The 14,009-nt window shown below is 39.1% G+C and overlaps 1 protein-coding gene across 2 annotated transcripts in view; it reads right to left on the reverse strand.

The window, feature by feature from the left end:
- tjp2a (tight junction protein 2a (zona occludens 2)) overlaps nucleotides 1-14,009 on the reverse strand; it is a 51,111-nt gene that overhangs the window by 19,340 nt on the left and 17,762 nt on the right. The window contains exons 1-2 of one of the 2 annotated variants that reach the window (XM_050053685.1): nucleotides 11,930-12,197; nucleotides 5,165-5,218 (exon numbers count right to left, since the gene is read on the reverse strand). In XM_050053685.1, the coding sequence (XP_049909642.1) occupies nucleotides 5,165-5,218; nucleotides 11,930-11,989 (114 nt within the window). In that variant the 5' untranslated portion in view covers nucleotides 11,990-12,197. Of the gene's footprint in view, nucleotides 1-5,164; nucleotides 5,219-11,929; nucleotides 12,198-14,009 lie in introns of those variants that run through there. The other variant, XM_050053686.1, reaches the window with a different exon arrangement.

A 14,009-nucleotide genomic window follows, 5' to 3' on the forward strand; every position in this document is an offset into this window, starting at 1 on the left:
GAAGGAACACATGAGAAGAAGACAAATACTCTCTTTCACTGTGATATAATAATCTTAAAACATTAAGTCAGGAATCTAATACTTCTCAAATACTTCAAAGACAGGACATTTAAACTGCTGCTGCCAGATGTCTACAAAACATCAGCTTTGTTTTTATCCTGACAACAATGCACGTTTGACGTAATCTGATTTTTTAAAAGAGGCTAGAGACTATTTTCTACCCAGAAAAACAAGCATGTGTTTTTTCAACAAATGAAAGTAGGAAAATCACCAAAACAAAGGAAGCTTGCTGCTGTGTTACATTATTTCCACAAGCAGTGATAATGGGACTTAGTAGCCTAGCCCTGCCAGAGTGTGCTGTGATTGGCTAGTGCTAACCCTAACCCAGAGTCCTGTATGGGTCTGCGGTTTGCTAACTTTGTTATTTTTTTCGTTTTCTTGCCTGTGTATCTGCCCGTATCACTCTGTGTTCTCTCTTTGAGCTCTGAGGTTTTTGCAGGTCTGTGAACGAAGCACAGGCGGAGCTCTTCACAAATTATTTTCCTCAGCAGCAGTTTGTCAAGTTTTAAGTCGTGGAGTGGATAACTGATCAATCCATTGTATCATATTTGATCGGATATGATTGATGGATGAGAGCAGCTGCTGCAGAGGCAAATTTTGTGACCCGGCAGAATAAATGATTAACTCTCACTTTCGCCACGCCTGATATTCTGCTGCTCTGTCTTTGCTCAACATAGGCTCTGCACTGCGAGAGTGTGGATCCATAATATCCCAAAGGTATATATAGTCCCATAGCACTCCTAATGAATGGTCAAGCTCCGAAAACAGAAAATCAAAACATAGCGGCAGATGTTTTACTCATTGCGGGCTGTCGCAAATACCGTAAAACTTCAATTCATATCCTGAGTTATTATTTGCTTAAATCACTGACATTAATGGGCCCATGTTTAGGACAGGCCTTAATTTCCTTTCACATTAAACTGTTGCTCAGCAAAGAAATACAATCAAACTGTTTGTTTAAACCAGCATGAATGCTATTTGTGTAAAAATTAGGCTTCAGATAGTATATCAATTATGAATCATTAATTTGATCTAGCTCCGACAGACAGCGACAGACAGAGAGGGTAACTGAGGAATGGACACATAGGTTGAGGTAGCCAACAACCCAGTTTTATACGTCCAAAGCACCTCTATTAAAAAAATAAACTGCTTGGCAACCAGACCAGGCGTCTAATTGAGACAGGTCTTTATTTGTCAAAATGTGTAGCCACATCGGGCTAGTAAAAGGGACTGGGCATTTAATTTAATTGAAGTTTTACGGTATATGAATGTGTGGGAAACCCTATATTGATATCATAATATGAGACAAGGTATCGTCTTCAATTTTGGTTATCATAATATCACAAGTGTTGTCTTTTCCTGATTTTAAAGGTTGCACTGCAATGAAGTAATGTAATTTTATGAAGTTACCAGGCTGTTCTAGCTGTTGAATTATTCACCTGTACCTACTTAGGCATTATAGGCACACTACTGATGATTATTTATCAAAAAACAGAACAAAAGTCATGTAAATATTTTGTTAAAGCACCAACAGTCCACCCTACAATATCGCTGAAATATCAATATCGAGGTAGTTGGTCAAAAATGTCATTGTATTTAATTTTCTACATATTGCACGCCCCTACAATTACAGTTGTAATCATTGTCCCTAATAAATAAAGCGTGTCTCTGCAGATTTATGTTATTATGCTATGTTACGTAATTAATATAATTATAAATGTTGAGTAATTTAATTTAAAGATGGTATTTTTCCTTTCACAAAGTAGAGATGTTCTGGGGGACACAAGCAGCAGCAGCAGTGGTCACATGTGTAAAAAGATTACTCAGTTAACTAATGGTAGAAAAGAATAAAAAGTAGACGTGCAGAGCCGAGTGCGACAGCTGGCTGTGGTGGGGTTGGGAGTCGGGGGTCACATGCCTGCAGCAAAGGACCTTTTTGTACTAAATCTGCTTTTTTGGCTCCAGTGAACCGCAGCAGGAGACAATGAGCTCATCATGATGATTACCTAAGCTCAACTGGTTTGCTCTGCTCACATTGTCGTACACCTGTTTAACGTTAACAACAGCGTAGAACTTGGATCACTTGGCTGGTGGCGAGATGTGGCTCAAGTGTGACACATCCACATTGTTCATGACTAAAATCATAATTGTCCAATATGGACTGTATTTTATTCAGGCCTAGATCTATACCTGCTTGTGCCTAGATAACATTTACCATTAGAGAACTTCTAGAAAAACATTTTTATATTTTGCAAATGCATCCTATTAGTATGAGTCCATGTCAAGTGATACACAGCCTCCATAAACACAATTTAACAGATTACAAACCTTTAACTTAGGCTATGATTTCTCACTTAGTCTTAGGTTTTCATTTTGTAACATGAAGTTTAAAAATTAGTATCAAAAAGCATAATATTGGGAAAGCTGGAACACTCAAAGAATGTGTGCGTTTACTTGATAATAGACTAAAATCGACTACCAAACATTTGATTAGAGTTTAAAAATTTAAGAGCCTCAACCACATGTTAGCTTCAGGCGTGTAGCCAACATGTTAGAGACAAAATTCTACGTGCAGAATCCCACTCACAAACTCTATTAAATCTTCTGACAATTTCAAGAAAACACCAACATTTTGCACTCAATCAATAGATTTGAACCTGCATTTTGGCCACTTGGAGATATACAAAAACATCATTGCCATTTATCTGAAGTCCTGTTTGTGTCCATCTAATGAATGCAAGTTCAACATTTTCTCTCCTTTCAAATGTGTTTTTATCTTGACCAACTTTTGGGGGAAATAGTTACTAAAGCTAGTGGAAACCTTCGATGCAAAAAAATGCAGCCAAGGCAGAACTGCCAAAAACTGCAGTTTCTCAAAGGGCCATTATTTGCCTCTAAACACTTAGTCATCATACACACGGATTCATCAATAATCACCAGCAATCAGTTTGTAGCTAACCTCCACGGTCATGATAACTGTACTGGGGGTGGAGTTTTATATAACTAACTCGTTTCACTGTTATTAGGGCCCTATGTCCACCAAAGTGTTTTTTCCCCCAACTGAAAATGCCAGGCGCTCCACAGGAAGTGCCCAGCTGGGGGTGTTTGAGAGCTGTTCGGTTGTGTCTGATTGCTTTGATACTGAACATTCGCGGAAGTAAATGTCAGCACAAAGTGGAGTACTTGCTTTGGATCGGGGAAAGCCTGATGCAAGCAGGGAGAGAGGACGGACACGCAGGTCTGTGGGTTCATGAGAGGGACAAATAAATAAAACAGATTTCTCCTCCACTGTTGTTGTCCCTGCTTCACTGTAACTGAACGGCTGAAGTGATAGTGACAAGCGAGTGTTTTTAACCAAAATTTAACATGTTTTAACTCTCGTCTGTCAGAATAAAAAAAGCCAACCGACAGTGCTCAGCATAGAATTCACACCCAATTGCTTGGCATTTGTAGCGCAGCTTAATACGGCGCTCCCATTGCAAAGCATCGCAAATAATACGCTGGCCTAAAATGTAAAAAGCTCCCTAACTGTGCATTCACACCAAAAGCGCCATGGGCGCCAGCGGTCGCTCAGGTCGCTGGCATTACAATGCCTGGCAGCTCTGGCAGGGCTTGCAGAAGGCTGCCAAGGGGCGGGGCTGTGTTCAGCTGATCAGTTGTGCACAGGATGACTCGTAGGACCAAGAGAAATGTAACTGGTTGTAAATAATAAGTGGGACCTTACTGAGTTGGTGGTAAATAAGCGGGAGCTCTTTGGAGGGAAAAAATGTGTATAGCATGTACATCTTCCGCTTCCTCTTTCACCATGGATTGCACTTTGGGAAGCCTGTTTTGTATTGCAGCGGTGTATTTGCTGAGGAAACGCAGGGCTCTGTACCGTCGGGCCATCTGGGTCCACCAAGTCCTGCGAACCCGGCTACTCCACGGGGAATATCACGGTCTGCAATTGGCTGCTGCTCGCTGCTGCTTCGGCGGCGGCGCTGTTCATTTGCATAAAGTTGAGCTTCTCTCAACTTCACAGTGATGCTCCGGTCGCTGGCATCGCGCTGCTCGCTACCGCTGACGCTCCAGACGCCCTTCGTAGCAAGTGTACATTGAAAATGAATGGCTGCCGGCCACTTATGACGCTCATGACGCTTTTGGTGTGAATGCACAGTAAGGCTTAGAGTTAGGCATAGTTATTTATTGCTGCTGTGAGTGACAGCTGGGTACCATTTGTTGACAAGTTGGTAACCCAGTGTATAGACTTAGCCATAGCTGTCACCATTTCAGTGTTTTCAGTTCATGAAAGTAAAATGTAATGTTTTGGTCGCCTAAAAAAAAAGTCTTGTTAAGCGTTTGGTTGACCTAAAAAGGAGCTGTATGTTCAGTTCTTCCAGTAAATTAATTTTGTTTAAATGGTGTTAAGTTTGTTTTTCCCTGGCAAAAATTAGCCTTATCACAGTTAACAGTACTGTAAATGCACCATGCTAACCAAGTTAGCAGGTAGCACCAGGGTTAGGTCCATTCTCTTGTCCAAAAATGGTCACTTCTCACCATTTTTGGCTCCCAAAATTTAAGATTGTGTTGGTCAAAATGCCAGACTTGGAGCTTCAAAACGGGAGCACACAATCCAATGGGTGACGTCACCATGGCTACATCCAATATTTTTGTATAGTCTACGCTAAATGCTCCACTGTGTTCACCACTTTTTTACCACATATATAAAAAGTGATATAGTTGAACTTATTGTGTCAGTTCTTCACCATACAGCAAGCTCAGGAGCTCATCAGACGAGGCAAAACTGAAAACTACAATAATTATATTTTTTCCATGATTGCGTAAGTTAAGTCGGGTTCTCGCTCAGAGGACAGAGGAACGTCTGCTTCATCTGTAGTCTGGATGCTGTTTGCTCTCTTTGCTGTTCGCTGAGAGCAACGTGTCAAACTAATAATTTAAAAGCACTCCATGTGAGGAACTGGGAACAACAGCCTGTGTTTATGGCTAAAATGTAAATACTGTAAATGAGATGAGGTCTGGTGTGTGTGTGTGTGTGTGTGTGTGTGTGTGTGTGTGTGTGTGTGGGTGTGGGTGTGTGTGTGTGTGGTGGGGCAGATGGACTCACCCTCTGCAGGGTCACGGTGTACTGCTCCCACACGGTCTCTTCCATGACCGGGTTCTGTGGAGAGAAAGGAAAGATTACCATGGGGAGTTTCATTTCACTGAACAGATTAATAATGTATTACGTGATGTAACGACAAAGCCAGTTCATTAGCCTACGCTGTTGTTACACAACCAGGAGCTCCCAGAAGAACAATGACAGGCCTCCGCAGGACTGTTTATAACAAGTCTGAAACTTCTGGCTGTTGTTGATTAAATATTGATGAGACAGTGAGTTTTCTTTAACAAGCACTTGAACATAAGTCAGGATGAAAGTACTTCTTCAGACTGTTTCATGAAACAACCAACAGGTTACATAAAGCAACCGCCACCTGCTAACTTATAACTGACAACTCAACACCCTGCAACAATACATCCATAATCAATTAAAATGATCATTTTTGATTGGTTGTCAGGACTATCAAGAAATGTAAAGAGCCCAAAATGAAACTGGTTTTGTTGTCCGAGAGTCAAAAACCTCAAAAAGGTATTAAATCTTATAAAACAGAAAAAAACGAACCACATCTTTGCATTTAAGAAACTGAAACCATTCCTTTTTTTCATTTCTTAAACTTCATATAATCACGATTAGTTTCCTGGTAAGTGACTGATCAATAATCAATTAGTCCATCCATTCATCAGCAGTCCTTCTGAAGTATAAACTAACTTTTGTCAGAAATATTCCACCATTTAAGACCAAGTGAAAGGTGATTTCCGAAATCCAAAAACGCACATCATACCTCAATTTCCCTACAAAAATGTAGCATTAAGTCAGTTTGAGTTTGACTACGTCCATCAGTCTCTACTCTCTAAAAATACTAAATGTGATCCCAAATACTAATTTTACACCAGTTGACGCCACTTTTCTGCATTTCTGGATCCCTAATTTCAGAGCAAAACTCAACTCAACCCACTCTCGAACACTCAGGTTGATTAAAAAAGATCCATGACAGAACTGTCCCGCTGCCCAGCCGACCCAGTTGCCCTGGCCACAGATCTGATCGAATCTGTAGCAGAATCACACTCACGAGTCCCTGAAGGATGCGTATGGTCTTGACCGCGTGGGCCCATTTCCTGTGCAAGCTGAGGACGGTCTTCATCGTTGGCGCTCTCAGTCTCTTCCTATCTGCGTCTCTCCCTGTTCACCGCCAGCGGTGCTCTGGCAGACTGATGTGCGCCACAGCCTCCTCCATGGTCACAGCTGCACAACCACCAGCAGCTCTCTTCCTGCATCTGCCCGCCTGCCTGCCTTTGACGTAAGAGGGATTCTGCTGGCCTACATTCAGCACAAATCCCACCGTCTGCAGACAGTGTAAACATACAGACACACCAACTCCTGCACAGGCACACGGTGATTAAACGCCCGAGTGTTCATCCACAAACACAACGGCAAATCACCACACATTTTGGGTTTGATGTCTGCTCACTCCCTGGGACATATCAGACGCTCTTCAAAGTTTTGGAGATGATTCACATATCGGCAAAGACAAACAAACACTTCAACGTGCGCGGAGTGCTAATTTGAGTTAGTGACAGAACAATGGTCGGGATTTTCAGTTGTTGGGGGGATTTTTGGGAACTAAAGTGGAAGGAGAAATCTGTGTGATGCTGACATCTCAGGCCCAGGCTTAGTGAAACGGGGGCACGACTAGGACTGGCAGCTCACCCACCATAACCCACTTTTCTGATCTTCTGGCCTACAAGAGGAAACCAGATGACCAGATGACCAGCAGCAGCAGCAGCAGCAGCAGCAGCAGCGGCGGCGGGGAGACAGCCGAGAGCCATACAACTGTGTGAATGAAAGCAGGACAAATGCTATCTATACGCTACAGAAACAAAGAACAGAGAGGATTTTTATTGTGGCTCTGCCATTTGTACTGACCATCTAGAAAATCTTCTTAAAGAGCAAGTCTGATATTTTTCAACCTGGGCCCTATTTTCCCATGTTTTTGTGTCTAATGGGAACAACATTTTTTTGAAATTGGTTCAGTATTGAGTGACGCAACAGGCTGCAATGTAAACACTTGTGGTGTGTTAACACCGTCAATTTACATCCACTAAAAGTGCTTGTTTTTGCCACTGACAGGCTCAGATTATTGTTCAAGTGTCTGACAACATTACGGAAAGGATCCCTACAGAGACAGACCTTTTTGTTAGAGTGAAATCCTTTTGTTTAAACAGAAACAACCCTGAAATCAATACCGCCAAACCCACCAGACTCCATTTAAATAAACAGTAGTTTAACATGTATAGAGCCAGCATATTTTCACATCTAACAAATGATGAATTGGGGGTTTATATTAGCCAAATCAGAGTTTGTGATTGTTGGAACAGTGAGTAGATGAGCCAAGATGTTTTTTTGTGAGATCAATTTTGTTTCTGTTGACTTTGAACAAAGTGTGTTTTATGATAATAAAATTATTTTTTAATTATTTAAATGGAGTCTGGTGGCAATTTTGGGGCTGCCTCTGTTTAAACTAAAGTGCTAACTCTTTTAAAAAAAACAAAACAGATATATCTCTCAAGCAAATTTCCCTTGTGTGCATGTGGGTGTCATTTTGTATTTTTTTGTGTCCCGCCCCTCTAAATTCTGAGGTTTTTGCAGGTCCTTGAACGCAGCGCAGGTAGATCTCCTCGTGAGTTCATTTTTTCCTCGGCAGCAGTTTGTGGAGTTTAAGTTGCGGGGTGGGAAATTGATCAATCAATCTGAGCAAAGCTGATCAGATCAAATCGATAGATTTAAGGAGCAGCTGCTGCAGAGGCAAATATTTAGACTGAGCACAATTAACAGTTACGTTTCACTTGCACTGCACCTAAAGCTCTGCTGCTCTGTCTGTGTGGTGAAATGAGAAACCAAATGGTATTTATATTGTAACAGTGCTCCTAATGAACAGTCCAGCCTCAAAAATAGAGAATCAATAAGTGGCACCAGATGTTATTGTGGCAGGCGGCAACAAATAAATGAATGCGTGGGAATCCATGCACTTAGAAAAATAACAAGAGCCTGTCAGTGGCAAAAATAAACAGTTTTACTTGATGTAAACTGACAGTGTGAACATGCCCTGAGTGGTTACACTGCAGCCTGTTTCACTGCTGCCATCTACAGCAGTCTCACTCAATACTAGACCCATTTCAAAAACTGTTCTCCCCATTAGTCACTTAGACACAAAAACATGGGAAAATATAGTCCAGGTTAAAAGATACTGAACTTACACTTTTACCTTAAATGATCAAACCCAGCGGAAAAGAAATGCATCTCCAGAATTTGCTTGAACCAAGTGACATGTCCTTGAAACAGGGCAGGGTATACAGTATGTCTGGGAATCATTTAAGTTACAATAATTTGAAAGAACAATTATTTTAGAGTAAGGTTTTATGAACTTGTAGAGTATTTAATTGTTATGCTCAACTGAGGTGAACATCCCTTTGCACCAAAGGCCAAAACACTGCAGGAGAAGAAGAGAGCACCACTATGTGCAGACAGAGGAAACATATTAACTCATGAAAGTCGTATAAATGACTTAGAGGCAGCCAGTGAAAGTGCTCTGTGCAAAGCCAAACCAGTTTTAATCAGACTGTCTTCTTGTACTGTGTGATATGATTGTGATGGCTGCTCACAGGCAGGCCTGCTGGGTAAGTCCTAGCCTCCTGAGTGTTGGCCATTACATAACAAGACACAAACACATTTTCAAAGAGGGAGGTTGAAATACTGGGTCATCCTCGCAGGCCGTGACCTTGAAAAAAATCTTTTGAAAAGACAGAGACATGGAATGTGTGGGTGGACTTTAGTCAAAACTAAAAAAACACATTGGGTGACTTTCAAATACAAACATGCACAATTATAGTTATTTGTTTTCTTCTTTGCTGTGAAAGTGTTTTTCACAAGTGGAGAGATTCATTTGAGGGATTTTGTGATTAATTACTGATTGCCTTTCATTCCCACACATTTTTTAAAAATGATTGAAAAAAAAAATGTTTTTGCTAATTAGGGATGTTTCAGTCTTAGTACTTATTCAAGCTACAAATAAAAAAAGCATTATTTTATTATCATTTAATCTACTTATTATTTTTTAGTCATTGTTTAGTCTATAAAATGTATTAAAAAAAATGTCCAAAACGATGTTGATAATTAGGAAAAGCAGCAAATCTTCACACAGAAGATGCTAGATCCAGGGAATGAGAAATTTTTACTTACAAATAACTCAGATGATTCATTCATTATCAAAAAATGTTGCCACTTTAATTTTCTGCTAATGAAACTAACTGATTAATAAGCTCATCATTTCAGCCCAGGTGTCAAGTAGAGCGGACGATATTTTAAATCTTTCAATACTGGTTTCAGTATCAATATAAGACATGTTTTGTAAAACTGTACAAACAAGAACTGAAATTATTTTGAAATTTTACTGCAATGTATAAGATGCTGACTTCAAAATAAAGTACAAATTCAAATCAAAACCTGAAATCGTTATAGCATGTGCAATAAAGAAAAGATGACTCACTTTCTGGTTTCCTACTGAACATTTCTGAGTCTGCCAACCTCAGTACTCAGCATGGTTACTGTAGGTAATTAAAACTAATTTAAGATGAGAACTATGTATAAAAAAGATTTTAAATAACTGAAATAAAACAAATAACTGGACTTTAAAAGGGCTTAGACTGAAACAAAATTATGTACTTACAAATCTGATCAAAATAAAATAAAAATGTGCAGGAAATGTTTTTGTCAAAGAGGCCAAATTTGTTAAAACAACAAGTATGAAGAGGCACTGGTGCGCATGTGTTATGGAGACTGGGATGTCTACATGACTGTGAGTCAATTGGTTTCACCTGTTGTGTTGGTACCTATTCTGAACTTCTTAAGCCCTGCCCCTGGAAAATAACCCCACACAGAGCAAACCCACTCCGGAAACTAACGTAAAGTAATTCATTCGCAGTCCCTTATTTACAAAGCTTTTCTTGAGCCTACTTCCAGCATACTTATTAGTGTATATTAAGCAAAAAAATTAAAATGGCTATGCTCTCTCGGTTCACAAAACATGTTTTTATTGTCTGTACCGAGGGAACGTACAGAGTTTGGCTAGCATGCATTTATGTATGCAGCTCCTTATATGTGAAATCTTCTGCAGAAGGACTTAAAGTTGCACTCACTGATTCCTCTCAGCCGTTTCAAGGTACTGATGCAGGATTTTTTTAACACAGTCGTCTATATACCAATGTCTCGGTGTGTCTTAGCTGGTCTCTGTAATCATGTGTAGTGCAGTTTTTTGCGTTTTTTTATGGTTCATTACTAGTATATATTAACATACTTTATGGCTTTTCTTTGAAGTAATCATATTTAGTGTTTCATTTATATAGCTTTACATTTTTAGTCTGTGCTTTTGTTCTATGTTGTCTGTAACTTTTGTTGCTGCCTGTCTCGGCCAGGACACTCTTGAAAAAGAGATTTGTAAACTCAAGAGGTTTTTCTGCTTAGATACAGGTTAAATAAATAAATACATAAAATAAATTAAGTCCTTCCCCTGACGAATAACCCCATAGTATAACTGTAGCCAGTACTATCAATTAAAAAAGCTGCTAAGAGGCTGAGTCTGACTCTCAACTGTGACTCGCTGAAAGAAATCCATGCATTTTTATGATCATTTATCAAACAAACAACTGACAAACTAAAGCAAAATGAGATTACGGTCAACAGCAAAAAAAATAAATAAAAAAATAAAATAAAAATCGGAGCCAACTCTCAGCCTCTTTGTCAAAACAAACCGCCGCGCCAGTCGTGAACAGGTAAAATAATGTGAAACTACACCCACACATATGCCAAATACAACCAGAAGTGAAAGCGACCAAAAGAAAATACACATTTTGGCTCCACCAATTACCAAAAAAAATACCACTAATACTGAAAGTAATAAAACTAAACTAAATCATCACAACAAAAAGTAAACCCAAACATGCAAACCCACTCTGGGAAATACCTGAAAGTAAACTCAACTGAAATATAAATACATATAAATAAAAACTGATTTGGGAGAATTTCAGTTTTTAAACTGTGAAACTTAAGATGTGTGGCTTAAGCCAGGTGTTGCATGTGAAGGCCATTTTTTATGTTTAGCAACTATCAATGCATTTACTGTTTCACTTCAGGAAGTCTCAAAGTTTTTCCTGTGTGCAGCTGGCTGCTGGTAACAGAAAAGTTAAACAAGCCTGCCCCCTACTGGAGACAGAGCCACGCTACACCGTGAGGCACAGGAAAAAACAACACACCAGTACACACATAACTTAAATAATAAAACCATTATAATAACCTTTGATATTTCTAGTTCATAATGCACCGCACATCAATGCTAACTGTTGCTCCTTGAAAAAGAGTGATATTCAAAACAAAAAATGAAGCTGTTTTCAGCGCCAAAGGACAGAAAGATACCAGTAAGTGCACTGTAAATGAGTCCATGTAACCAATTATAGGAGAGGTGGAGATATATGTGAAAGTTTAAGGGTCAGAACAACGTTTAAAAACAGGATTTAATGACTTTAAACGTGTTCCAGCTAACTCACAAACTAGCTGACAGTTAGCTTAACATCACAGCAGGTGCAGCAGGATGCAACAGGCAACTGGGATTCATGGAAACTCCTGAATAACTACTTCTCCCGTAAAACACACACACAAAACACTGTAAAAGAAGTATAGTAACCTCGTAAATAATTTGACTTTAGCTGTGTTAGTACTTACGGTGAAATACTGAGTGGCGTATCTGCTCAGAGAGAGCAGCCCCCCTCCGTTTACTGGCATCACGCACTTTGAACTCCCCCGACTGGAATTTAAGATTACACAAAACTACAACTACTTAAACGTTTCCGGTCGGATGTACGCCAAAGTTTTAACGAAAGTGAGGGGTTAAAAGTCTAAGAAGTATCGTAAACTTTACTTTAAATATGGCACTTAACTTTCTAAAAACATCAAGAGTAGGGATTCAGGGCAAAAATTAGCGCCGACGCCTCCTAGCTTGGTTCAGGTTATACCAAATGAGAGCAGAGGGGGGGGGTTAAAATTAAAAAGTAACTGTGATAGATAACAGAAAGCTAATACAGCGTGTTATAACATCAACCTCGTTTTAATTTAAGAAATTTTATTTGGTTATGAGTAATAACACACACGTGATCACATTATAGATATATGTGTGAGTACGGCTTGCACCTCTAACACCGTCCACATGGATCCGTCCAAAATTCCCATTGATTTTTAGGGAGCCTGCTGTGAGGCTCCAGACAGACAACACAAAAACAGATTTAATGCAGCATACCGCAGAATATTACTTAGAGATAGACATGCAATTTTAGGATAAAAAACAAAATAAAAAAAAAAAGCATCTAAGCAGATAGAGGGAATTCATTTGAAATGTGCTTTAGAGTGTATTAAAAAAAGCCTTATACTCAGCAAATGTCCTTAAAAGGCAAAAAACAAGATTAGTTCAGAGAAGTCAAAGCTCTTAAGAATAAAGACTGCAACACAAAACAGATTAAATCCAGGGCTGGACAAAATATCAATATAATAAGAGGAGATATTGTCTTAGATTTTGGATGCATAGTATCATGAGTGTTGTTTATTCCTGCGTTTAAAGGCTGTGTTACAGTGAAGCAATGTAATTTTTATGAATTTACCAGACTGCTATTATTTGCCTTCACCCACTTAGTCATTACATCCACATTACCGATGATTATTTATCAAAAATGACATTGTGATAAAAATTTGACTGGGATGACTATATCATAATTGGTTAATGAGAACATACATCACACCGATGAAACAGAGTGAAACTGGGAGTGTTGAGATCAAAAAATGCTGCAGTTTGTGTCTCAGATGACCTCATCGTCATTAAGTCCTACGCTCTGCTTGTTAGGCATGTTTCCAGACAGTTTCATTCTGCCTAGCAAAGAGAAAATGATGGTTGAATTATGTTTGCTAAAGGTGGTGTTCAGTTGCGCTCTGCTGGAAGAATGTGTGTTGCCCCTCTCTTGGCCGTTGGTTGAAGGATTTAACTGTACACCTACTGTATATAGTGAGAAATAGGGCTTCCGTGTTAACTGATATTTGGGAAATGTATTTGGAATTTGTAAAAAAAAAACAGTGACATTAAAGATGCTTTGAAAACATGACACTAAAGGATGCAACTAATTTGAGGATAGTGTGCTGTACCCAGTTTTGTTTTTGTTTTACTGCATTATTATTATTATTTATTTATTTTTATGTATGTAGAGATTTTTTTTAAAATAATTATTATTATGAATATGATTTTAATAACTAATTTCCTTCTATATGTAATGCTATATGTTCTACTGTTCTATCTTGGGGGGATTCATATATGTTTGTGCAACTTGTTAAATGTTTAAAATCAATAAATATATGTTTACAGTCAACCCTACAATAACGTCACAATTTTGATGTTGAGGTATTTGGTCACAAATATTGTGATGTTTGATTTGCTCCATACCTCCCAGCCCTAATAAAACCCATATGCATGGACGGCCATGCATGGGCATGTCAACATACACACCGAAACACACACCTCGTACTTAAATAGGAGAGTCATTGTTAATTGTTTTTTGTCTCTGTTCTTATTGTGGTCTCTTCTTTGACTTAGTCTTTGCTCGTATTTTACAAAATATGTTGTGTTGTATTTTTATTTTATTTTTTTAATACACATGAAGCCTTTCATTCATTCATTTTCCATAACCAAAACCAACACTAACACTGGAGAACATGCAAACTCTGCACAGAAGGGCTCCGCCACCTTGGGTTTGAACCAGGAGCC

Source organism: Epinephelus moara, chromosome 9 (assembly GCF_006386435.1).
Source record: "Epinephelus moara isolate mb chromosome 9, YSFRI_EMoa_1.0, whole genome shotgun sequence".
In the NCBI taxonomy this organism is placed as follows: domain Eukaryota; kingdom Metazoa; phylum Chordata; class Actinopteri; order Perciformes; family Serranidae; genus Epinephelus; species Epinephelus moara.